The sequence below is a fragment of the Podarcis raffonei genome, chromosome 1 (assembly GCF_027172205.1).
Source record: "Podarcis raffonei isolate rPodRaf1 chromosome 1, rPodRaf1.pri, whole genome shotgun sequence".
Lineage (NCBI taxonomy): Eukaryota > Metazoa > Chordata > Lepidosauria > Squamata > Lacertidae > Podarcis > Podarcis raffonei.
Genome location: NC_070602.1, coordinates 8,521,198 through 8,548,475, shown reverse-complemented (window position 1 = coordinate 8,548,475; position 27,278 = coordinate 8,521,198). Strand labels below are relative to the sequence as shown.

The 27,278-nt window shown below is 45.2% G+C and overlaps 1 protein-coding gene across 4 annotated transcripts in view; it reads left to right on the top strand.

Annotated features, from left to right (window-relative positions):
- Positions 1 to 9,758: 9,758 nt before the first annotated feature.
- Positions 9,759 to 27,278, top strand: part of RTN1 (reticulon 1) — a 143,823-nt gene continuing 126,303 nt past the window's right edge. For 3 of the 4 annotated variants that reach the window (XM_053397796.1, XM_053397871.1, XM_053397964.1), the window contains exon 1: positions 9,759 to 10,182. In XM_053397796.1, coding sequence (XP_053253771.1) covers positions 10,002 to 10,182 — 181 coding nt within the window. In that variant the 5' untranslated portion in view covers positions 9,759 to 10,001. The remainder of the gene's footprint in view (positions 10,183 to 27,278) is intronic. The other variant, XM_053397715.1, reaches the window with a different exon arrangement.

Sequence of the window (27,278 nt, the reverse complement as noted above, 5' to 3'; positions counted from 1 at the left end):
AATATTTTATTCAAGTTGGCACTCCTGCTAGATCAAGAGCATGGGTAGGCAAACTTAAGAGCCTTCTAAATCCGGCCCACGGATGGTCCAGGAATCAGTGTGTTTTTACATGAGTAGAATGTGTCCTTTTATTTAAAATGCGTCTCTGGGTTATTTGTGGGGCATAGGAATTCGTTCATTTCCCTCCCCCCCAAAAAATATAGTCCAGCCCCCCACAAGGTCTGAGGGACAGTGGACCGGCCCACTGCTGGAAAAGTTTGCTGACCCCTGATCAAGAGCATTGTGGGTAATTAAAAGATCCAGCCACCTAGTGCTGAGCAAGGGAAAAAAGACAAGCTTTTAAGGTGAAGTGATGGCAGCCAAAGCAGGCATCTGCAGTAGAGCCTGCGAGGACAATGAGATCCTCAGAGTTGCCCAGGATTCCAGGAGCTGGTGTTGTCCCTGGGCAGGAGCACCATTCCTCACCCCTAGTGTGCCAGCGTGGTGTAGTGGTTAAAAGCGGTAGACTCGTAATCTGGTGAACCGGGTTCGCTTCCCCGCTCCTCCACATGCAGCTGCTGGGTGACTTTGGTCTAGTCACACTTCTCTGACGTCTCTCAGCCCCACTCACCTCACAGAGTGTTTGTTGTGGGGGAGGAAGGGAAAGGAGAATGTTAGCTGCTTTGAGACTCCTGAAGGGGAGTGAAAGGCGGGATATCAAATCCAAACTCTTCTTCTTCTTCCCTATATGAGAGGCCACACCTGCCAATATTCCCCCTCCTATGCAGCTGTTAAAGGTATAGGGAGCCTGTACACTTTGCACCTGGTCATTCTTGGGGCGTCGCTGTGCTAGCATCGTTCTGGCCTGGGGCTGATGGGAGTTGAGGTCCAAAATAAGTGGAGGGCACCAGGTTGGCAAAGGTTGGTGCAGATGAATGAGACAATGGTGGGAATCAACATGTTCCGTACAGTTTTGGCTTACCCGTTTCAGGGGGTGGACTAGATGGCCTTTGGGATCCTTTCCAATGCTACAATTCTTTTAAAATTTATTTTAAACGAAATTTTATTAAAACTTTTTCATAATACCATATGATAAAAGAGACCAATCTTAATAAAAACAGAGAATGAAACAGAAAAGAAAACAAAAGGGGGGAAATAGAAGAAAATAAGAAAATAAAAATAAAAGGGATTTCTAATTTTTCCATCTGTCAGATGCATAAAATAAATTATTCAAAATATTCGCTCTAGAATGACACGCAACTGTTCTTCTTTTTGTTAGGCAAATAGATAGATAATTTTGTTAGGCCAAATAGATTAATTCGTTTTCCTTTTTACACAAAAAGTCCAAATGAGGATACAATTCTATGATTCTATGGTGCATCCCATATTGGGCAAAGATAATTTGGGGTTAGTTTTCTTAATACTGTACTATTTCATCTCCGAATTGTTTTCTGCAGCTAAAAAAACCTAAGATAAAGTAAAAGACAGAAATTCTGCTATATATCCTTTGAAACCCTTACATGTATCCTGGGGGTACGTGCACCACACTTCGGGGAACAGTGCTGCAACGGATTAGCCCGAACTGAAAAGGTCACTCAGATTTTAGGGGGCTCTTAAAATAAATCAAGGTGCAAATCAGCCACTGGTTTTGCTTCTTTGGCCTGCTGTTAAGAGCATACAAATTTAAAACACAGCTCAGTGTTATATAAGGGCTCAGAAACACAGTGGACACTGTCAGAAGAAAACAGCAGTAAGACCATTTTAGAAGAGAGTAAGCCCTGCCACATTATTAATGCTCGCTTCCATCAATGGAAGATGCTTCATCCATTAAGTTCCACTCTGCAATAGTCCTGGGAAGAAGCAAGCTCATCACCGTAATTTAGTTTAGGTCTCCATTTCAGTGCAGCTGTTTCAAAACAAGACTTACGTTGATCCCAAATGACCACTGCATTTTGGTTTTTTTTGAAATTTTTATTAGATATTTCAACACAGTAATTTTAACAAAAATACATCATCCACATTGTTCCCCCTCCATTTTCCCCCTCCCCCCCTAAACAGAAAACCCAACCCCCCCAACCCCGGACCTCCCTCAGCTCCTTTCTCTGGTTTCTCAACACATCTTTCTGTCTGCATATTGTAAAATTGTAAAGATCCTCAAATTATCTACCAATAAAGAGTTTGTGAATGTTTATTCAAAACCTGCCAAAGAGTCCAATTCATTTTGTTGCTTCTTTAAGCATTTCGTAAAAGGTCCCCATTCATCTTTAAAATCACAGTTATCCTTGTCACGTAGTTTGTTAGTCAGTTTTGCCAATTCCGCATAGTCCATCAGTTTTTCTTGCCACAGTTCTTTCGTCGGGATTTCCTCATTCTTCCATCCTTGTGCTATTAAGAGTCTTGCCACTGTTGTTGCGTACATAAAAATATTTTTTTAATTTCTTTGGCAGGTCTTTTCCCACAATCCCTAATAAGAAAGCTTCGGGCTTTTCCCACAAATGTTAAATGAAAAATTTTCTTTAACTCGTTATATATCATTTCCCAGAACATTTTAATTTTACTACAATCCCAAGCAAAATGACCACTGCATTTTGAACCAGTTGAAGTTTCTGGGTCGTCTTCAAGGGCAGCCCCATGCAGAGCGCATTGCAATAACCCAGTTCAGTGACCCATGCACTCCCTTTTTGCCCTGCACAGCTGACCACAGGAACAAACTGCAAACTCTCCTGTTTCTTGACATAGATATTCAGGTCCTGCGAGCCAGTGCACTGGCTGCAAAAAGGTTACCGTATTTTTCGCCCTATAGGACGCACTTTCTCCCCTCCAAAAATGAAGAGGAAATGTGTGTGCGTCCTATGGGGTGAATGCAGGCTTTCGTTGAAGCTTGGAGAGCGAGAGGGGTCGGTGCACACCGACCCCTCTCGCTCTCAAGGCTTCAGAAAGCTATCCGCAAGCCTTGGGAGCCCACGGGAGTTTCCGCCGGGCTCCCAAGGCTTGCGGATAGCAGCCTCCAAACTCGACCTGGTTTGGAGGCTGGCGGTGGGGAGAAGCACTGCTTTCCCCCCGCCAGCCCCACAAGCTCTGGGGACAGCGGGGAGGTGGAGCACCGCCTTCCCATTGCTCCCCGACCTGGTTTGGAAGCTGGCGGTGGGGAAAGCAGCGCTTCAACCCACCGCCAGCCCCACAAGCTTGGGGGACAGTGGGCAGGCGGAGCGCCGCCTTCCCGTTGTTCCCTGACCTGGTTTGGAGGCTGGCAGATAGCAGCCTGTTCTGGGGGCTGGGGTTGGGGGAAGCTTGGGCTTCCCCCGCCCCAGCCTCGTGCCGGGGGGGGGGATTTCCCCCCAAAAAAACTAGGTGCGCCCTATGGGCCGGTGCGCCCTATAGGGCAAAAAATACGGGTAACTTTGTAAGCCACTTAGAGTTTGAGTTGTTTTTGTTTTTTAAATTTTGTCTGTACATTGATTAAACAAATTAAAAGGGTCAAGGTAAGGAGGCCAGGGCAGCTTCCCTTAAAAATGCACGGCTTGGAAAATATTTGGGCCTTCTTATTTCCTCCCTGTTCAGAGTTCCCTTTGGCAGGTCTCGATTTCTTTTGAAGATGAAACAAGAAGAGGCCGCCTGCTGTGGGACTCTGCAATCAGGTTACTCCGACGAAACAGGATCTTAATTGACTTGTCTGTGCAGGGAAGAAAGATCCAGCTATAACCAGGCCCCCTTGGAGCGGCTTTCTTCCTGCTATCATGGTATCCACTAACACTGTTTACGGTAAAAGGTTGCTGCAAGATGGCTGCAGAGTGGTCTGTAGAATTGATTGCTTTTTGGCTGGGCTACAAAATCGGTACATAGTGGGGGAACGAAGGAGGCAGATGGAATAGGAAGTTCAGGAGCTGGAATGGAAATCTTACCCAGAGCGACATTTTGAGTCGGGTTGGGAATATTTATCCAGAGATTTCTGTGCCCCTCTGATTTATCACGCTGGTTACACGGCAGGGAACCTGTTGCTCTCCAGATGTTGTTGAACCCCATCTCTCAATAGCCCTGCCAAGCATGGCTGATGGTCAGGGATGATGGGAGTTGTAGTTCAGCAATATCTGGAGGGCCACAGGTTTCCCAGCCCTGCCTTAAGTAATTCTAAACAAATGTGGTGGTTCCTGAACAGCCAAAATAGCCAAGTACATTCGCAAATAAATATTCTGTTTTCAGCACCAGACTAGGCATTCCTCTGTCATTTATTTGCAACATCTAATATCCAAAGGTAGGGACGTGGGTGGCGCTATGGGTTAAACCACAGAGCCTAGGACTTGCCGATCAGAAGGTCGGCGGTTCAAATCCCTGCAACGGGGTGAGCTCCCATTGCTCGGTCCCTGCTCCTGCCAACCTAGCAGTTCGAAAGCACGTCAAAGTGCAAGTAGATAAATAGGTACCACTCCGGTGGGAAGGTAAACGGCGTTTCTGTGCGCTGCTCTGGTTTGCCAGAAGCGGCTTAGTCCTGCTGGCCACATGACCCGGAAGCTGTACGCCGGCTCCCTTGGCCAATAAAGCGAGATGAGCGCCACAACCCCAGAGTTGGACACGACTGGACCTAATGGTCAGGGGTCCCTTTACCTTAATATCCAAAGGTATACTGCCTCTGTACATGGATGTTCCATGTAGCTACTCATCATTAATAGTTCTTGACAACCCTATCCTCCACAAATGTGTTGAATCCATTTTAAAAGCCACCTTAGCTGGTGGCCAAATAATTTTGAGAGGTTAAAAAAAAAAGTTTGATTGAGCTAAAGAAACTTCTCAGAGCAGTTTTTCACATCCCCAAAGAGTTCCATTTGCTATGCTCTCCTCTTGTTCATCATCATTTTCTCACTTCTTATCGGAGCCTAAGCTAGGGTTGCCAATTTTCAAAAAGTAAAAATTCAGACACAAAACTTGTTAAGCTTTTTTCAGCGATTTCCGCCAGGACGTTGTTTATGAGGGCCCTACCAAAGCACTGTGTAAAATGCTCCGATCGCTGCCAGGATATCTGATCAGCTAATTAGGCTTCCTAGAAGAGACTTGCCTAGCAAAGAGATGATGGTCAAAAACTTTGATGGATTTAAAAGAAAAGTCAAATTCGTGAAAGATAAGGCCATCAGTAGCTGCTAGCATAGCTATCCCTTTTTTTAAGGGAAATTCCCTTATTCCGAATAGGATTCCTCGCAAGAAAAGGGAAAAGTTGACAGCTATGGCTACTAGCTGTTGTCTTCTCCTGCTCTGGAGGTTAGGATTCGAAAGATGGAAACAAGAAGAACTACCAACCCTGGAAGAATGGAGAGCAAAACTAACAGACTATGCAGAACTGGACAAATTAACTGGGAAAATCAGACTTCAAAGAGACCATAAGTTTCTAGAGGACTGGGGAAAATTCAGAGACTATTTGAAAACTGTATGTGAGGAAAATACAACGCTAGTGTGTTTTAAAGAAGCTTTGTGAAGAAAATAAGGAATATTGCAAGAATGTAAAAGAGGATAGAAAAAATGTATTTAAAGGCGATACTATAATTAAGGAATGTGAAGATAGAAATTTAATTATGGATGATTGTCAGAGGAGTTGAGGGAGGTTCAATAAGTCAAAATATGTGATGTGAAAATTGTATGATTGGAGATATTATGGAAAAAATTAATAAAAAATTATAAAAAAAGGATTCGAAACAATAGCTTCAAGTTACAAGAAAGGAAATTCTGACTAAGCATCAGGAAGAACTTTCTGACAGTAAGAACTGTTTGAGAGTGGAATGGACACACTTGCGAGGTTGTGGACTCTCCTTTCTTGGAGGCTTTAAAGCGGAGGTTGGGTGTCCATCTATCCTGGATATGCTTTGGCTGAGATTCCTGCATTTCAGGGGGTCAGACTAGATGACCCTTCCAACTCTACAATTTTACGATTCTATGATTCTCCCAGATTGCTCATCATTCCCTCCTAGCTCCCTTTCCCTTTCTGCCCTCTTAGGTGGAATCTACACACATATTAAAAAACGCTGTGAAAATGCTTTTAAAAAAAAAGGGTTTTGGAAAATACATTGAATTGGGCATAGCTCACAGTTGCCATCTAGTGTCATGTTTGTATATTGTACTTCCCAACACATTTAAAGCATTTTATTTGCAGATGTATAGTTGAGTCCTTGGTCACTCACTTTCCATGCAGCTTCTTGGGTCCCAGTCTGAGCTTCGAGAAACACACAGAGCTGGGACAGAGTGCCACTTTCGCAACTTCCTCCTTCTCCTCTGCAAGGAAGTGAAAAAGTTAACCAACCTCAGCACCCCTTGACAAATGGGGCAAGCAAGCCTAGAGGTGGGCTCAGAGGCTTCGCATGTGCAAGGGGATGTTCTCAAGGGCCCCTTGAGCCCACAAGTACAATGTTGGTGACGCAAGGATGGCACTTATACCTATCCTGCTGTTCCTCTCAGGAATTTGGAGCAGCCTTGCTCTGCTCTGCCATCCAGACAGCTTAGATGACCTTACCTGCTTTAGAACAGGGCAATGTGACTTTGAAGCAACTATTTGACGACCTACCTTACGGGAAGCAATAGAAACAGCCACCCCCCCCCCCCGTTCTCTTAAAATAACTTGAGAAGGAGCTAACATAGCACAATGCCAAACTCTTATTAAATAAATGATCTCCAGCCTGGGACATTCATCCCCTTGCAGTAGGATACGCAATCTAATCCTAAACGAGAGGACATGAGATCAGGATGATTGGTGTAAGTGGCTTAATTATTTGTTGCCGTTTGTTTTGGCTGGCTGAGACGCCAAACCATATTGTACTGCCAGAATGTTGGTTTTGCTACCAGTTCTGTGAGTGGGAGAAGTATCCGGACAATCTCATATCTAGGTCCAATTCACATCCTTTGTTTTTTTGGAATGTGAATTCTGCATAAGGGGAACAGTAGCCAAAATGACCAGACAAGTGTGCAATAGGCTTGGCATTCATGTGGCAGCCAAAGCAAAAATCCAGGCAACAATGTTGTTGTTTTTCTGGAGAACAACTCCCTCATCTGAACAAACATGAATTGATTTTTTTTTTAAAAAAGGAAAATTTCATAAGCTGCTGCCCAGATTGCTTTTCCACCAACCAACCCCTCCCCACCCCCTTCTGCTCTTTGCATCACAAAGTCTCCCTCCATCTGCATTGCTTCAAAAGCAAATCACCATCATCATTTCATCTGCATGCTGCGTTCACATAGTTAAACCATGTTCAACATGCTCAGCAAAATGACACAATTTGCTCTAACTCTTTCAAAAATATAACAAAATGTCAATGAACAACAAATGAATGAAAACACCCCAGTAAATGTGTAATAAACATTGCAAGTCAAAAGAAGGTCTTATAATAAAAATACAAAAATATAATCCTAATAATAGCAAAAAAGAATGCATCTTCAAAACTGAATCTTGACTCCAACAAAACTCCTAAACAACACCCCACCCCAATAGTCTCTAGATATCCCGAGCAGGAGGTCTTAATCTCAGGGGCATAGTGTGGGGGTGGGGGTGTCCCCAGGTACACAATATTAAGGGGTGTGTGTGTTGGTGCCAAAACTGAGTCCTGTTTATACAGAAAATAAATCTCTGCACCCTTCCTATACTGTGGTACCTCAGGTTAAGTACTTAATTCGTTCCGGAGGTCCGTACTTAACCTGAAACTGTTCTTAACCTGAAGCACCACTTTAGCTAATGGGGCCTCCTGCTGCCGCTGCGCCACCAGAGCCCGATTTCTGTTCTTATCCTGAAGCAAAGTTCTTAACCTGAAGCACTATTTCTGGGTTAGCAGAGTCTGTAACCTGAAGCGTATGTAACCTGAAGCGTATGTAACCCGAGGTACCACTGTAATTTTGAAGGAAAAGGTCACCAATCCACTTTAAATTCTTTGACTGCAATGCTTGAGCAGCCAGCCATTTCTTCCAGGGGAGTGTCGATTCCTTTATTGGAAATGGAACCTGACACTGTCTACTCAGAAGTAAGTCCCATTGTATTCAATGGAGCTTACTCACAGGTAACTCGGTAAAGACTGGGCAGCCTTACACTGCAATCCTAAGCATTTTTACTCAGAATCAAGTCTTGCTGAGTTCAATATGATTTATTCTCTGGTATGTTCCTGATCATTCTCACAGTTTCCATTATATTCTTATTCTGATTATATCCTGCCTTTTCCCCCCTGACAGGGACTCAAGGAAGATTACAGCTAAAATATTATTTCATTCCATTTATCTGTGGAAGGTGTTGTACATGATCCCTTTCCTCACACATTTTTTTCCTTTACAACAATCCTGTGAGGTAGGTTAAGCAGAGAGGTTGCAATTGGCTCAATGTGTCCCTATTTTTATCTGAGAAATGTTGGAGGGTATGTTCCCTTGCTGCAAGAAGTAAAGTTACAGGGAACCAGGCAGAGGGCCTTATCAGAAGTGGCGTCCTCCACCTGGAACATCCTCCCATCAGATGTCAAGGTGATTAAGAACTATACAACTTTTAGAAGACATCTGACAGCAGCCCTGCATCCGGAAGTTTTTAATGTTTGATGTTTTATTATGGTTTTATATTTTGCTGGAAATTGCCCAGAGTGGCTGGGGAAACCCAGCCAAATGGGTGGGGGTATAAATACAACAACAACAACAATGTAAGGCAGCTTCCTTCAACAGAGAGCACCACTTCCTTCTTCAGCTGTTCCCCAAGAAACAGCAGTGAAAGTGAGTTGATGCAGAACACCAGCATCCGAATTAGACCATAGCACAATGGAAGAGCACATGTTTAGCATGCAGAATGTCGCAGGTTCAATCCTGGGCACCTCCAGGCAGGGCTAGGAAAGACCCCGTCTAAAATTTTGCATAGCTACCAAATCAGTATATTGAGCTAAATGGAACAACGGTCAGCATAAGGCCACTTCTTTCAGTTTTTGGGCAGGAGTTCCTGTATACCTTTTAAACATTTCCAGAAAAGACTAATTGGAAAGTATGCTCTGTCTGGTTTGACCATTATCTCTGGAGACAATGGAGGAGTGAGCCTTTGGGGGGTGAAGTCAAACTGTTGGAAGGCTGCAGCACCTGCTGTGGCTGAAGAGACTGATGTGGGAGAGAGATGTTTTGTTGCAGGTGGGGCAGATGAATCCATTCATAAAAGATGGAAACGAGTGCCAAACTTGCGTTGTATTCCACTACAGTTCTGGAATTGGTTTTTACATTGCTTAAGTATAACACAGAACTTAACAGCTGGGGGAAAGTCATGAAAATGCAAAAATTTGCCCTGTGCAAATGGAATAAACCTGCCTCTAACAAGCTACTATTGCTTCAAGAGAGTGTTGTTGAACACCCAAGCAAACAAGCATAAGACCCACCCAAGAAGCCTGTGCTGGATCCGGCCAACGGCCCATCTAGCAGTCCAGCAGCCTGTTTCCCCAGATGCCCCTACTGGGAAACCAGCAAGCAGGACTGGAGCGCAAGACCACCTCTCCCCAACTGTGGTTTCCAGAAACGCGCATCCATTGCTGCCTCTTCCAACCGTGGAGGCAGAGCGCACGCTGCCACCATAAACTGGGCGCTTCCACCTCCTTGGAACTTGCCAGTCCTCTTTTAAGGACACCCAAGTTTGGTGGCCATCACTGCCCGGATCTGGAGGCACCCCTTTTTCATTGCGCGCGCGCGTGCGTGCGTGCGCCTTTTTCCCGGCCTCCTCCTTGCCTTCCTGTTCCTCCATTTTCCTCCTTTAACTCGTCGCAGGTATTGCTCAGGGAGTGGAAGCAGTTAAAGGGGCCAGGCAGGCAGGCTGCTTCCCTCCCCTCCAGCCGCCCTGTGATATGCCAACCACAGGGTGACGCAAAGGCTGGCAGACTCCAGCTCCACAAGCCATTTGCACCTGCGTAAGAGGCGCAAGCGGAGCTCCTCGCGCTGCAGCCGCCCCGAGAGAGGCTCCCCGCGGCCGCCGCCCTTTCTCCCTCCTGCCGCCGCCGCCTCCTCCTTTCCTCGCCCATCCTCCGACCCACGGAGAGAGCCCAGCTGGGATGTCTTCCCCGCCGGGTCGCCCCAGCTCCTCCGGGGAGCACTGGGTTGGCGACGGCGCCGAGGACGAGAGCGCGGCCGCCGGAGCTCCGGCGAGGCGCGGCGATGGCGAAGGCGCAGGGGCAGCGGCGTTCGGCTTCTCCAAGGAACCCCCGCCCGTTTCCATGGCGACTGCATCCACAGGTAAAAAGGAAAGGCGAGGTACCCGGAGATGCTCCACAAAGGGCCTTCGCCACGTTGCGGCACGCCTCTCGCGGCAGCTGTGGCCGCCCGGAGGTGGTCCTGGCCGGATTCCTGGGGGGCTTCAAGGGCGGTGGGAAATCAAGGCCGTTGGAGATGGAAAAGGGACCAGGCTTCCTTCCAAAGTTCCACAAGGCTCTTTGGGGTTCATCCTTATATGCGCTCTTTGGCCTGTTCTGTGGAGTTTACGTGCGGGGCTGTGGGGGAGCATTTCAGCCGGGAAATGTAATGGGTGGCATTTGTTTGCTTAACCCCCCCCCCCAATCCTTCACACACACACCCTCGACTGTATGTAAATCCTCTGGCCAGGCAGAAGTCATTGCCCAGACCTTTGGGTCAGCTTGCATCATAATCTTCCCCTTAGCGTCTCTCTCTAATAAATTCCAGTGTCCATCCTTGATTAATTTTTCTGTTGAGGCTGGTTGAAGAGGGCCTTTGGGACACACTCTTCTCCCTTGGGGTGGCAGCACATCTGGTTTTAAATGCTCTTTGATGCTCTTAATGTTTTTCGATGCTCTTAATTTTTAAAAACATGTTTCCATTTCCTTTTTAGTTGTACTGTTGCTATTTTCTTGGACCCCTTTTGGAGGAAGAGCAAGATAGAAAACTAACAAATTGAAATAAACATTGGTTTGCTTTTACAGTAGATGCAGCCAGTACTTTCACTTTCAAGAAGCTAATCCCCCACTCCCTTTTTTTGGGGGGGGGGTGGTAGGTTGGATATAGTAGTTATTTTCAGGACTCTCTCTCTGTGTGTGCCCACACTGTTTGTGGAACTGAAGAGGCTTCAGCTTTTGAGATAATAGTTTTGGGGGCGGGTGGAGGTTGGAAAGAAAGGATTTTTCCATCCCTTCATCTCCTGCGACTGAAGCGGTTGCCTGCTCTACTTTTAATTCCCACCTGCCAAGGAACAGATCTGTGTCCCGATTATGCAATCTTGCAGTATTAAACTTGTGTGGAACAAGTTTGGGAGTGGGAGTGGATGGGGGGAAAGATGGGTCCCAGTTATGCAACAGGACACCCAGTTACTGTCTGTAGCAGGAGCAGCTGCATTGTTGCTGGGCTGGGCTGGGCTCTCCTCCCTCTCTGATCTCCTGGGTTTCCTCCTGCACAAGCTGCCCTGTGCAGGATACTGTCCAGGGTTATTTGCAGCTTGCTGTGCTGTATGTGTGTGTGTGTGTCTGGTGCAGGCGCAACACATTATTTTTGAACAGTTCCCACCACCACCACACACACTGACTTTGCTGTGTCTGCTCTTTTGTTGTGAAATAGAACCTAAATGCCTTTGCGGCGACACGGGTAAATGTTCAGCCTTTTGCGTAGGCTTGGAACCAAAATGCAAGCTGCCAAACCAACCTGCTTTTCTGTGCGCCATGGATTCAGAATTAATAATGTTTCTGCTTTCAGACCTTTTCACTGGTAAAAAAAAGTGGCTTTGCATGGAAAAAGAAAGGCAAATGTTGAGGAATACATGGTGCACGTGTGAGTGCAAAAGGGGAAGGATGGATTTCCCTGACGGTTATAATTTCAAGGGGGATACACCCCCCCCACTCCCAAGAAATCTGCTGCGTAGTCCCTTGTGGCAAGAAAGCTGAGCCAGTCTCAAGGGACAGACATTCTCAGGAACAAAGAAGAGTAGTTTTTCTAAAGCAACCATCCATTTCTATACTATGTTTTTTTTTATAAAAAAAAATCTATTGCCTAATTTAAAAATGAGTGCATTCATCCATCTCAGTCAAACTTTCTAAAAGGATTGCAGGAAATCAGTAGTTAAACAAGGCTGGGAAGGGGGCACTGGAAAGAGATTTCTTTTACATTTCTTTTGGAATCCTCTCCAAAGCTCCCCCCCCCCTTTTTTTGAAAGAAAGAAAAGCAACGCCTTTACTTTTATGCTGGCTAAATCTGGAAGCCTGAGAAGAAAGAGGCAGGGCTGGTGATTTTCTGATGCTTCCTTCATGCGGCTGGACTAGAGTTCAAAAGAGTTGACAAAAGCATAATGGCTTGATTGTTCGTTGTGTTGGTTTCTTATTTGATAACGAGCGGGGGGGGGGGAGGTGTTTGTGGGAGATGGGGATAGGGATTTCCCCGCCCCCAAACGCAGCAGTACCCAGTATCATTGCATCTGAAAACACACACTCCATCTTTCCCATTTGCTTGGAAATAAGTACCACTGAAACCGGCAAGGTCTACCTTAGAATCAGGGTGTTGTCTTGTTCTACTCCCACCCCTCTCTTATTGATTTGGCAGATGGGCACTCCTGTTGCTTCCTGTCGCTGGAGGAAGTGCTTGTGTTTACCTTTCCTTTAGTCCATGAAATAAATGGCCTTTTATTCTAGTGTTTCACACGCAGCCGGTAATATCATATTGTGAACTTTCGGGGCTTTGAAAATGGACTGGGTCTGCTGTTCACGATGTGATCTGCTGCGTCCCTTACTCATGTGTGTGAATGAACCCCCAAGCAGTGTACGTGCACAGACACCATCCAAAGCATGTTTATTGGGAAGTAAGCCCCGCAGACTTCAACGATGCCTGCTTTCCAGTTCAAGGTTGCAGCCTTAGTAAAATACCGTATTTTTTGCACCATAACACTCACTTTTTTCCTCCTAAAAAGTAAGGGGAAATGTCTGTGCGTGTTATGGAGGAAATGCCTACGGGTGGCATGCCTACGGATTTTCCTCCTCTAAAAACTACGTGCGTGTTATGGTCAGGTGCGTGTTATAGAGCGAAAAATACGGTAGATTATTTCACTGGGGGGGTAGGGAGAGAGAGAGAGAATCGGCGGAGCTGACTGTCACAAGAACTTTGTGTAACATAGCAGATAGAATGGACTGTGCTGCCTGTATATTTTGCATGCTTTCATTTTGGCTGTTCTGCTGATATTTAGCATTGGTATAAAGTGTGCTGTGTACGTGGAATGCTTAGCATCAAAGATTCAGCCCTCTGGTGCACCTGCATGGGGGTGCATCCGAAATTGGCATCCCCTGGGATGCCGGATCTCCTTCATGCCTGCTGTAGCATCTAAGAGCACTCCCTGTGGGCATGCAATATCATCATTATTATGCGAGTGGTTCTGTGTGGTTGTTTGCTGCTTACAGAGGTCAAGGAACTCTTGCTGTGAAATGCTCACCGTTGCAATTAGGCTGCATCCAACTAAGTAAGTCATATTCAAAAGAAGACCCGTGGAAATCAGTGGACTGAAGTTAGTCATGACTTGGGTACCACTCAGCCTCATTTGTCGATTTATATGCTGCTTGATGCCCAAGTAGACTTCTAAGTGGTCTTCAAAATATAGTGGTACCTCGGGTTAAGAACTTAATTCGTTCTGGAGGTCCGTTCTTAACCTGAAACTGTTCTTAACCTGAGGTACCACTTTAGCTAATGGGGTCTCCCGCCGCCACCACCACACAATTCCTGTTCTCATCCTGAAGCAAAGTTCTTAACCCAAGGTACTATTTCTGGGTTAGCGGAGTCTGTAACCTGAAGCATCTGTAACCCGAAGTACCACTGTAATAGATTTGTTAGTCTTTAAGGCACTGTGGGTTAAACCACAGAGCCTAGGACTTGCCGATCAGAAGGTCGGCGGTTCGAATCCCCGTGACGGGGTCTTTTGGTCCCTGCTCCTGCCAACCTAGCAGTTCGAAAGCACATCAAAGTGCAAGTAGATAAATAGGTACCGCTCCAGCAGGAAGGTAAACGGTGTTTCCGTGCGCTGCTCTGGTTCGCCAGAAACGGCTTAGTCATGCTGGCCACATGACCCGGAAGCTGTACGCCGGCTCCCTCGGCCAATAAAGCGAGATGAGCGCTGCAACTCCAGAGTCGGTCATGACTGGACCTAATGGTCAGGGGTCCCTTTACCTTTACCTTTAAGGCACCACAAGACTCTTCCTTGTCACGAGGCAGAACATTTTAAGGTTGCGGTCCTGGGAGCGAGTCCCATTGAATTCAGTGGGGCTTCGGAGTAGGTATGTATAGGATTCCACTGTATCATTACTTTATTAACTCTGGGGTTCTGTACCTTCTAAACCAGACAGCCTTTCAGATAGAGGACGCTGTCAAATATCCTGACATCCCTCCAGTGCAGCCTGGCAGGAAGCCAGCGACTGATACTAAATTTGCATAAATCAGCACATGCAATTCGGTATATGCACTGTTTCAGTTTTGCCAGGGTGTGTATTTACTGAAATTCATTAGGAGTAAAATGGGTTTATGTGAGGATGGGGAGCAGCAAGCGCTGCAGTGTTGGACTCGCCCCCTCCCTCCCCCCCTGCACATTTATTCTGCTCCTATCCTGAGCTCTGTGATGGGCATTGCATCGCAAACCAGAGGGAACATTTGATTTAATGCGTAGGCGCTTAAATATTTCAGTCAAGAATCTGAGCTGCGAAAAGTCTGGAGAGTTCACACCTGTTCCTTCCGTATGGTCCGTTGCAAAAATGGTTAAGAGTGCATCTCATCCTAACAGCCGTCTAATTTAAATGGACAGAGAGTGGCAGTTCGGCTTGCCAAAAATCATGGTTAATAATAATATAATGAAATGGTTTTTTTGTTTGGTGGGAAGGCGAAGAATAGGAAGCAGTCTGAGGCAGATCCAGTAAATTCATGAAGATTATTCACTAGCAAGAGCGACGCTGGAGCGTGTTCTCTGTGTTCATGCCACTCAGCATGCCATCTGGACCCTAGGTTCTGTTATTTATTTTTATACAGGGATGGTTAAAAACAACGTTGCCATAAATATTAATGCTGTTCCCTGGAATTCATTTCCTGGCGCAAATTCGTAAGGACTTCCAGTGGCTCTGGACTAACACATCCAAGGCTTTCCACAACCTCCTTGGTTTCTGAACAGCAACAGAACTTTATTCAGCGTTTGGCAACTTTTATAACAGGCAGCAAAGAACACGTTCATGGCCTCAAAACAACAACCACAACTATTTTCTTATTTATATGCCCCCCATCTGACTGGGCTGGTCCAGCCACTCTGGGCGGCTGCCAGCAAAATATAAAAAACATAGTGAAACATCACACATTAAAAATTTCCCCATACAGGTCTACCTTCAGATGTCTTCTGAAAGTCAGGTAGTTGTTTATTTCCTTGACATCTGGTGGGAGGGCGTTCCACAAGGAGGGCGCCACCACCGAGAAGGCCCTCTGCCTGGTTCCCTGACTTCACTTCTTGTGGGTAGGGAACCACCAGAAGGCCCTCAGAGGAGGCCCTCAGTGCGAAATGTTGTTGTTGTTGATGATGATAATAATAATATATTTAATTTATATACTGCCCTATACCTGGAGCTCTTGGGGTGGTTCACAGAATAATTTCAAAATATAAAACCACAAAATACATAATCAGAATAAAAACAGCAACCCAATACCCCCCCAAACCACATTTTAAATATGCAGCGGTTAATTTGCTACCATGTGACAATGAGAGTGTGGATCATATCCCATGATATGAACAAGCCTTTCTCCCCCCCCTTTTTTGAAAGTTATCTCTCTATTATTTTTTATAATATTTTTTATTAAGTTTTCATTTTACAATATATAAATACTTCCTCCTTTTTCACTTTGTTTTTGCTCCTATGAGCTAGACACCCCCTCCCCCCCGGTCTCAGGGTTACTTTACTTTTTTATTTTCTCATCGCATTCCCCTTCTTTCCTGATTAGATTACACCATTTTCAATTACGCATTTTAAAGAATATGTAAAAAGGTAGCGTTGTCATCGTCTTAAGTCAGTCCTGCTAGCGCTGTTAATTGTTTACAATTGTCCTTCAGATATTGTATAAATTTACCCCAGTCTTTCTGGAAAGCTTGATCACACTGGTTTCAGATTTTCCCAGCTCTGCATATTCTATCATCTTCGTCTGCCGCCCTTCATTTGTTGGTAATTCCTGTTGCTTCCATTTCTGGGCTAATAAAGTCCTTGCTGCTGTAGTTGCATACCTAAATAATTTCTGGTCTCTCTTAGGCATGGGTAGGCAACCTAAGCATAGCTGTCAACTTTTCCAGCGAGGAATCCTATTCGGAATAAGAGAATTTCCCTTTAAAAAAGGGAAACGTTGACAGCTATGAACCTAAGGCCCAGGGGCCAGATCCAGCCCAATCGCCTTCTTAATCCTGCCCACGGACCGTCCAGGAATCAGCATGTTTTTACAAGAGTGCAATGTGTCCTTTTATTTAAAATGCATCTCTGGGTTATTTGTGGGGCCTGCCTGGTGTTTTTACATGAGTAGGATACATGCTTTTATTTAAAATGCATCTCTGGGTTATTTGTGGGGCCTGCCTGGTGTTTTTACATGAGTAGGATACATGCTTTTATTTAAAATGCATCTCTGGGTTATTTGTGGGGGCATAGGAATTTGTTCACCCCCCCCCCATATAGTCCGGCCCCCCACAAGGTCTGAGGGACAGTGGACCAGCCCCTACTGAAAAAGTTTGCTGACCCTTGCGAGTCGTAAGGATCGATATGAACAAGCCTTTCGACCTGTGGCGATGTCCCCCATTGCTCCTGGTCCCACCTCCAGCTTCCAAAACAATGTGCGTAGTATTTTACGCTATGCTTTTTAGTGTAGTGTTTTATACTATACACTTAGAGATTTTGATTATTGAGCGGTATATAAATCCTGTTAAATAAATAAATAGTGCCAGAAACCAGTCAAGTTGACAATTTTAGCTGTTTGATGTTACAGTACCGTCATACCTCATGTTACGTCCGCTTCATGTTACGTTCTTTCAGGTTACATCCTGCTGCGACCCGGAAGTACCAGAAAGGGTTACTTCTGGGTTTTGCCGCTCGTACATGCGCATGCACAGGAGCGGTGAATCGCAACCCGCGCGTGCGCAGACGCACCACTGCGGGTTGTGCTCTTTTCATGTTGCGAACGGGCCTCTGGAATGGATCCTGTTCGCAACCAGAGGTACCACTGTATGTTGTTTTCATCGTTCTTATCTGTTGCATTTTAACTTAAGCCTCTCTTTCAGAGACTTCCCACCCATAAGGCGACTTACAGACGTAAGAAATAATATTACTAAAATAATAATTTTGACCGCTGTTGTAGGAAATCCCACGAGTCCCGCTCCTGGATGTAGAAATACAACAAAGCTTAAAATGGCAAGGAAAGCTCAGGAACCAAGAAGACAAAAACTTTAATAAAGAATGGGAATTTTTAAAATAACTTACCTAGGAGCCCACTGTTGGCAGATGAAACCATTAGCAGGATTCTAATAACACTTGTAAAGTATGCAAATGCCATGGACAATATGGAGAGAGATATAATATGGATTATGAAAAAGGTTGATAATAGGACCCACAGAAGGGAGGGTGAGAAGCCTTGAGATTCATAGAAATCTCTAAATGGGGATATGTATTTTGTATTGTTAGTTATAATTCTCACTTGTAAAATCAAATAAAAATTATTCCCAAAAGAAATAAAATGCTTAATTGAATAACTAACCATTTCTTACCTGTTGTAACATGCAAAACCCGAAACGTCCGCCCCCCTCAGCTTAATGAGAAGGTTTTGCTGTGCTCAACCGTGCAACCCAGAGCATGTTTACTCAGAAGTAAGCGCCGCTGAATTCAGTGGGGCTTCCTTCCAACTTGGCATGCGCAGGACCTTAGAAAGCCCAGGGCTGTCGTGTTAGTGATGCTCTGGGCATGCAAACCGCTGCAGACAATCTCCATGGGGACTTAAGCTATAGCTCGTGTTCCCTCCCACCCCTGGCCCATGTAGGAAGGCTTAATTTATCATTTTACAATACCGTTATTATCCACAGCCCCTCCAGAGATTCCTTAATCCTGGCTCAATAGCAAGCTGCTGTGTCAGCGGCAACTCTGTAAAATTCAGTATGGCAAAGGAAGGCGCCGTAGAACATTGACTTTCTCTGCAGAAATTTCCAGGTTCAAACCCCGTCATTGCGAGGCAGCGCTGGAAGATCCTCCGGCCTGAAGCCCTAAAGACCCTCTCCCAGTTGGTGTTGGCACTATGGAACTAGATAATTATTTATTAAAATGGTATACCTCCCCTTTCTCCGTAGAGCTCAGGACAGTTCAAAGCATTTAATTATTTTTTAAAATATATTTACTGTATTTTTTGCTCTATAAGACTCACTTTTTACCTCCTAAAAAGTAAGGGGAAATGTGTGTGCGTCTTATGGAGCGAATGCAGGCTGCGCAGCTATCCCAGAAGCCAGAACAGCAAGAGGGATCGCTGCTTTCACTGCGCAGCGATCCCTCTTGCTGTTCTGGCTTCTGAGATTCAGAATATTTTTTTTCTTGTTTTCCTCCTCCAAAAACTTGTGGTCCGGTGCGTCTTATAGAGCAAAAAATCCGTTATTCATCATTTTTTCCACCAAGAAGTTCAAGGTGGTGTTGTACATGATTTTCCTCCTCCCAAGTTCATCCTCAAAACAGCCCTGTGAGGTAGGTTAGGGTAAGAGATGAGCTTCGTGGCTGAGTAGGGATTCGAACCCTGGTCTCCCAGGTCGTAGTCCAACACTCTGTCCATTAGGCCACACTGGCACTCATAAAAATACAAGGTAAAAGCACAAAATATGTAATTTTATAGAAATTTATTTATGTATTTATGTACAGCAGCAAGAATGCTTCTTGCCCCAAAGTGGAAAGATGCAGAAGTCCCAGCAAAAGGAAGAATGGATACAAAAACTTACGGAACATGCAGAAATGGTAAAAAGTACGGGAAGAATAAGAAATCAAGATAACAAACTTTTTATAAAACAGTAGAAATAGTTTATTGAATATTTACAGGTAAATTGCAAACAGACAAAAACATTAGCAGGATTATTGTAATGACCTGCAGTTTCATAAGAGTATATATTTAAAGTAAATAATTAAATGAATTTGGATGTGCAGGAGATGTTAAATAATAAATTTAAGGAACCGCAGAAATAGGGGGAAGGAAGTCAAACTTTGAAATGTTAAATTGATTGTAAAACTAATGAAATGTATAAACTTGGAAAGTATAAATAAAAGCTTTTAAAAAGACACAAAAAGACAGTGGAACATTGGTTCTCAAACTTAATCCGTTCCGGGAGTCCGTTCGAAAACCAAGGCGCAGCTTCCGATTGGCTGCAGGAACTTCCTGCACTCAAGTGGAAGCCACATCGAAAAACATTCACAAACCAGAACACTCACTTCCGGGTTTGCAGCGTTCGGGAGCCGATTTGTTCAGGAGCCAAGACGTTTGACTACCAAGGTACCACTGTATATAGTAAAATAGATGGAGTGATGGCATTCCTTGTTTCCTGGGCTCCCACGAAAGGGCTTCCTATTAAACCGCAGAAATAATAGGCTTTATTTATCTTTTTTTGGTAACTTCCTTTTGCATCATGCTGTGTGGTCTAATCTAACTTGAGCAGTGTCCAATATTCTAGCAATGGGCGGGTAGGTTTGGGTTGAATACAAGGTGAATATGAATATATCATGTTTAGGGAAGTTTTTAATCAGGCACCCCCAAAACTCAGCCCTCCAGTTGTTTTGGGACTACAATTCCCATCATCTCTGACCACTGGTCCTGTTAGCTAGGGATGATGGGAGTTGTAGTCCCAGAACATCTGGAGGGCCAAGTTTGGGGACGCCTGTTTTTAATGTTTGAATTTTTATCGTGTTTCTAATGTTCCGTTGAAATGTTCTGCTCAGAGTGGGCGGGGTAGAAATTAATACTACTACTACTAATAATAATAAGTATTATAATGTTATTATTAACGTATTTTTCTGTGTATAAGACTAGGTTTCCCCCCTAAAAATAATGTCAAAAATTAGGGGGCGTCTTATACACGGATACATCTCCTCCCATTTTCTTAAATCTTGAGTCTCCAAAAATAGGGGGCGTCTTATACATGGGGGCATCTTATAGACGGAAAAATATGGTATATAGCATTGGGGGTAGTGCAGGGGGCAGGGAGAGGGAGAGAGCAATAGTGAAGAATTTCAAGTTTTGATTCCAGGGTTCGCATGAGATGCAGCAGTTACCAGGGGAGACAACAGGACGCGTTTCCAGGAGCAGCTTTTTTCATCTTTTAAAGGCTTGAAAGCAACATCTATTCCCACCCTCCACCCCACAGACTAAACATAGCCACGCTGTTTGGTTTTTTGGCATACTGCTTGCTTGTTGCTGCAAATGAGTTTAGTCGTCTTCCTTTAGGGAGGGTGACACAGAAGGAAATGGGTTTGGTTTCTGCCTTCCTTACTCCACCTGCTGCTCTCCAAATCTTTGGACCACAATTCAAATCCAGTTGCAGCACAATCGCAGCAGAGAAGGAATTGCTCCCAGCCTTCGGTTTTGTGTGGGGAGGGTTGCTACTCACGGCAGCAAAGGATGCACAGGCAGATGTAGGGAGACCGGCAGGCACCTTGCGAAGCTGAATTAACAATTCCCTGTTATCCAGGTCAGCAGCCCCAGTCCCCTTGTCTGCCAAGATTATCTGCCAGGATAATCTTTGCAGCGCCTCTGTGCAGGGGTGGGAGGAAAGAGACACTGTGGGGGTCAAAGCACACAGAGGAATAATTGCATCCTCAGCCTGCAGCTGTAGCCGTCAAGTTTGGGAGGCGGACCTCCTGAGTAGAGGAATCGGAAGCAAAGGAGGATGGGATACGTGGACCTTTTAATATTTGCACAGAATTTTAAAAGGTGCATCTTCTCCCCTCCTTTTGCTCTGACATATGTCAAACTGCACCCTCAGAAATGCACCACTGTTAAGTACACAGAATGCTTTTCCATCTAATTATAATACACGTAGATTGTTAGCATCTTGATAGATCTGCCCATCATCAATGAAACACTGGGGGGTGGTTTGTTTTTGTGTAACATGAATGAACACTGTGGTCATCACTCTGTCTTTCCCTCTCTCTTTGCACTAACTGCTCTAATGTTATATTCTCCTTTCATAGAAACTGTGGTTTGCCATTGCCCCTGAAATCAGTAAACTGTGGTTTGCGTGAGCTACAAAAACCTGGATTGCAGACCAGGGTCTGCTCTACACTAAGCTTTATTTTGCTGCTATTATCACTTCTTACCTCTTACAACAGACATTGCACTCACCCATACTTAACGTTGCTGCTTCTGCTTTCATAGAAACCATGGTTTGCCATTACATCTGACATCAACAAGCTGGTTTGTGTGAATTGCCACCCTTTCCCCAACCTTCCTCTACCCCACCTTTGACCTTGCAGTGGATCTGTGGCAAGGAAGTTTAATCCTCCGATTTATTGACCCAACGGACATATTAATGATGGCCACATTAATTGCTGTTTCTTGGATGCTTCTTCTCAATGTGCACTTGTGCACCTGCCCAGCAGCTGACATGCTGGCCCAATAGTAGATGGCAGAGGAGGGGGGGCGTGAGGCATGTGGAGAGAAAAGCCATCAGAGGCGGCAGCTGATACACAGGGGGAAGATCAGCAATGTCAGGGGACATGTGGAATAGCACTTGGAAAGATAGCCAGCTTCCTGTGCCTTTACTTGCAGTAGTGAGCTAGATGCATTGGCAGTCTGACCCAGTATAAGACAATAGGTTTCCAATGGGCTGCTCCAGATTCATGGTGGTTTTCTGTGTGTGGTTGCATTCTGCAACGTGTTGCTGATACAAGAAATGGCGGAGTTATACTGGATTATCCACAACCATTCCACTTTATTTGTCGTTCTGCAATTCTTCTCCAGTTTTACAGCGTCATTGCTGTTAAGTTGTGGGTGAACGTATCAGACGACACAGCGATTCTTCAAACAGCTCTTGTTTATTCACAGGCCAGGACAGAACTGAACTGAAGGGTTCAGTCAGCCTGCTTATATAGAGCTCCAGTACAACGTAACTGTAACAATTTTATAAAACTATCCAATCACTGAACGTCACTTTCAATCCCTTATTTGCATAACTATCTACAGTATCCCCCTGCTGGCCCAGGGTGAGAACTTCAGTACATAACAATTGCCATCTGGAGAGGAACTCTTGTGCACCAAAAGTGGGACAAATCCCCTCCTCCAAACATTGGTTGCGTGGAAAGTTGCAGGATTTCAACAAGAAGTTCTGGGGTGTGTACCAGTTGGACACAAAACTGTATCCCTCCCTCTGGAGCTTGTGGACTCTCCTTCCTTGGAGGTTTCTAAGCAGAGGTTGGATGGCCATCTGTCATGGATGCTTTTGTTGAGATTCATCAGCATTGCAGGGGGTTGGACTAGATGACCCTTGGGGTCTTTTCAGCACCAGGTAAAGGACTTTCTTTTCACCCAAACCTTTTAAATAGCTCACATAGTCCAGTCCTCTCAGTTTGTAAATATGAGAGGCTTTGAGATTGCTGTGATTCTTGTTTACCTTGTCTTTAGGTTGGGTTTCGAATTTATGGCCCGTTCTGCATTTTAATTTGTTGTTGATACCAGTTTATTATAAGCTGCTCAGAGGACTTTGTGTCACGAGCTGGCGTGCGGATCTAGCTAATAAATAAATAAAGCAATACAATATCGCTTATGTATGCCACAGCTCAGAAAAGGAATGCAAACTCCAGTGAGCTCCCATGAGCATATCGCCCTTCTGTGCGAGATTGGATTCACCGCAGCTCATCAGACTTCTCCAATTGCCTTAAAATGTTTTAATGGAGACTTAATGTTATCTTGTTTTGCTTCCAAGCTTGTAAAACCAAACAGCTCATGAAAATGTGAGATGCTAAGAAATAATATCCAGCATTATCTCTCTCCCCCCCGCCCTTTCTAGAGCTAACAGCCCCATAGAAGTTATTTTCAGTATCTGCTCCAGTAAATAACTCTGCTTTATTTGATCAGGTATATTTACCCAACAGTGCTGTTCCATGTACAGTAATGAACTGACAGGCGTGTAGATAAAACATAAGTTGCCTCTGTTACCAACCCATTAGGCATCATACAACATCAAAGGGATAAACCATCCCTTTGCTGTTGTGGTTTAAAATGTAGCATGAATACTTAAAACTCTCCAGATAAGAACACAAGAGGACCTGCGTAATTTCAGCAGTGCAGACGTGTCTTTCTAGCCTGAGGATAGGAAATCTGTGGTTTTCCTGCAGACTACATATCCCATCGGGACGCGGGTGGCGCTGCGGGTTAAACCACAGAGCCTAGGACCTGCTGATCAGAAGGTTGGCGGTTCGAATCCCCGCGATGGGGTGAGCTCCTGTTGCTCGTTCCCTGCTCCTGCCAACCTAGCAGTTTGAAAGCATGTCAAAGTGCAAGTAGATAAATAGGTACCGCTCTGGCGGGAAGGTAAACGGCGTTTCCGTGCGCTGCTCTGGTTTGCCAGAAGCGGCTTAGTCATGCTGGCCACATGACCCAGAAGCTGTACGCCGGCTCCCTCGGCCAATAAAGTGAGATGAGCGCCCCAACCCCAGAGTCGGTCATGACTGGACCTAATGGTCAGGGGTCCCTTTACCTTTTTACATATCCCATCAGCTCCTGCCATTGCAGCCAGTGATCAGGGATAATAGGAACTGTAGTCCATCAGTGTCTGACTGGAGGGCCACAGGTTCCTTATCCCCCATGCAGACAACACTCAGCTAGATGGATCAATGGTCTGGCTTGGTACAGTCAACCCTCGGTTCGCGAACAGCTCCATTTTTTAATGTTTCGGCTCCTGAATGCTGAAAAACCAGAAGTAAATGCTCCGGTTTTCAAACATTTTTTTGGAAGCCGAACGTCTGACGCAGCTTCCGTTTGACTGCAGGAAGCTCTTTCAACCAATCGGAAGCCGTGCCTCGGTTGTTGAATGTTTTGGAAGCCGAACGGGCTTCCGGAATGGATTACGTTTGACAACCGAGGTTTGACTGTACAGTGGTACCTCGGGTTAAGTACTTAATTCGTTCTGGAGGTCCGTACTTAACCTGAAACTGTTCTTAACCTGAAGCACCACTGTTAAAAAGTGGGTAGACATGGCAGATGACACAGCGATTTCTCCAAAGCAGCTCTTTATTTTGTAAGCTGGAATAGAAACTGAACAGCAAACAGCTCAGCCGGCCTGCTTTTATAGGCAGCCAGCTCAACATTGTAGCAACAACAACCCAGGGTTTCCCACCTGAAATAACTGACGTGGACCTGAGTGAAAACTATCTACAGTGTCCCCCTGCTGGCCCAGGGTGAGAACTTCTGTACATAACAACCACTTTAGCTAATGGGACCTCCTGCTGCTGCTGCGCCACCGGAGCACAATTTCTGTTCTCATCCTGAAGCAAAGTTCTTAACCTGAAGCACTATTTCTGGGTTAGCGGAGTCTGTAACCTGAAGCGTATGTAACCCGAGGTACCACTGTATAAGGCAGCCGACTGTATTTGTATGTTAAGACTTTCCTGCCCAAACCGCCTCTTCTGTACTGCTATCCAAGGTTGAGGAGCCTTGTTTTACAATGCATCACACACACACACACACACACACACACACACACACACACACACCCTGCCATAGGCATGGGATTTCTCTCTGTATGTTTCGTTTCCTGAGCAAGGTTCCTGCCATTGGTCACTCAGAGTGAATGGAGCCATGAGGTGTTTCCAACATGGCGGGTGCTTGGCGCATTAGACATGACAGAATAGTTCCCAATAAAAAAGAAAATAAAAAAGAATGTCGCACATTGTTTTTTGACACTAATTTGACCTCGCTGTCAGGGCAGCGGGAGGCTATTTCAACACTGGGGCAGGGCTTTCCCCCCAACTGGAACTTTCTGGAACTCAGTTCTCTCAGGTGTGCGCCATTCTAAGAGAACAAGGGAGGTGTACAATGTGAGCACCTCTTTTCCTAGAAAAATAGCACTGCATTGGGGGATGCGTGTGGGCCCAGATTAGGACTGTGTCTATACCAGTATTTCCAGAATAAGAAATGTGCCAGGTCAATGCTTTGGCCTGACTGTTCTTCGGGCTAACCTGCTGTTGTTATTTATTGAATTTGTTAGCTACTTTACCTTGCTCAGGACAACCCAAAGCAACTTGAAAGAAAGAAAGAAAGAAAGAAAGAAAGAAAGAAAGAGGCCATTCCCTCCTCACTCCTCACATACCGGTAGCTATATTAAAACCAAGGTGGGGAAATTAATTCATGAAGAACATCTCATCCACTTCTAAAGCACCACACATACAGGTAGTTAAAGGCCTAGTTATAGAGGCAAGTTTTTGCCTGGCACCTGACCTACCAGGGAGTGGAAGAGGTGAATGCCATCCTGTCATATAGATGATAGATAGATAGATAGATAGATAGATAGATAATGCAGTCATAGTGGGGGAGCACTCACAATGTGCCCTCTATGTTGTGGCTCTGTACGCAGTTTCATTTATGTCCTTATAGCAGGAATAGGGAACCATTTCATCCTAGCAGCCCAGATCTTTACCTACCCTGACCCCACAGGCCAGTTTTGACCTATAAAAGTTGACCCACAGGGATTCCTTTCCGGGAACACTCTGGCAAAGCTGCACCAAGCACAATTGAAGTCTCTGCTCAAAAACTGTGGCACCAGCTCATCGCCCAGTGACATGAGATGATTGATGGGTGAGTTTGGTGGGTTTTTTTGGACCCCCGGCAGAGTGCTCTGAAACCACTTACAACCATTCTTGAACTCTGGCGCCCTTCCTCTTGCGACAGAAACCGACCAACACACACGTCTAATGTTAAGCTCTGGAGGTGATATTCCTCAGGTGGCAGCCTCGCGGACGCGATAGGCCTTCTCAGCTCTGCTGTGGGGCTCTCAGCATGGCGACAAAGCTGTTGCTCGGGAAGCAATGAAGCTCTCGTCAATCACAATTCTGTGTCTGGTGTTGCAGCACGTTGCTGCGCTGGTGAGGCAGCTCCCATCTGAGCTGTGTGCGCACCGATGCTCGCAAGATGTTGACTGCTGCGATTCAGTATTGCCATTTTCACTTCAGCTGCCAAGAAGCCAAGGGAGGTCAAGTCCACGGGCAACAGAATTGAGTCCAAGGTTGGCAAAGGGCAGAGCTTCTTGTTCCAAATCACATTAGGAAACTGCAACTAATCCAGAATGCTGCACTTATACTGGTGACTGGGAGTGGCCACTGGGACCATGTTACACTGGTCCTAAAGGATCTTCACTGGCTCCCAGTACATTTCCGAGCACAATTCAGAATGTTGGTGCTGTTGGTCCCTCATCTTCTGAAGGATCTATACTTTGGGGTACCTATAAAAACATGTACCCAGTCAATTATCTTTCAGCACAGTGATTTTCCATAATTGTGACCAAAAGAGTTAACTTCTTAGCCTGCCTCCCTAGTTCTTCAGATCGTTTCTGTTTCATCTCCTCATTAAAATTCATTCCTAGTACAGTGCTGCATATTCTATCTACACCCTGGTGGACCAAGATTAATAGGTTTTTATTTACTCTGAAATAAGTGTGGCAAAGCATGTATTGCCCAACTGCAAGGAGTAGCTTGATAAATTAATTCTTACATTTGAGATCGTCTGTACTGCCTCTTTTACTAGGCAGAAGAACTAAACGGCTTCGGCCCAGTGTGCCTGAAGGAGCTTCTCTACTCCCATCATTTAGCCCGGATACTGAGGTCCAGATCCAAGGGTCTTCTGGCGGTTCCCTCACTGTAAGAAGTGAGGTTACAGGGAACCAGGCAGAGGGCCTTCTCAGTAGTGGCGCCCTCCCTGTAGAATGCCCTCTGATCAGATGTCAATCAGATAAAAAACTACACAACTTCTAGAAGACATCTGAAGGCAGCGGCTGTATCGGGAAGTTTTTAACGTTTGACGTTTTATCATGTTTTTATATTCTGCTGGAAGCCACCCATAGTGACTAGGGAAACCCCAGCCAGATGGGTGGGGTATAAATAATAAAATTATTACTATTTAATAGTTATTATTATTATTTATTCTTATCAAGAGGGAAGGGGGGTTATTGGGTTGTACTTGTTTTTATTTTTATTATGTGTTTTATGTTTTCATATTGTGATTTTATATTGAGAACTGCCCTGAGACCTGCGGGTAAAGGGCAGTGGGTACAAATTTTAATCATCATTGTCATCATAAGTTGCCGCCAGCAATGGCCGCCATGTGTCACGTTCCTCCAT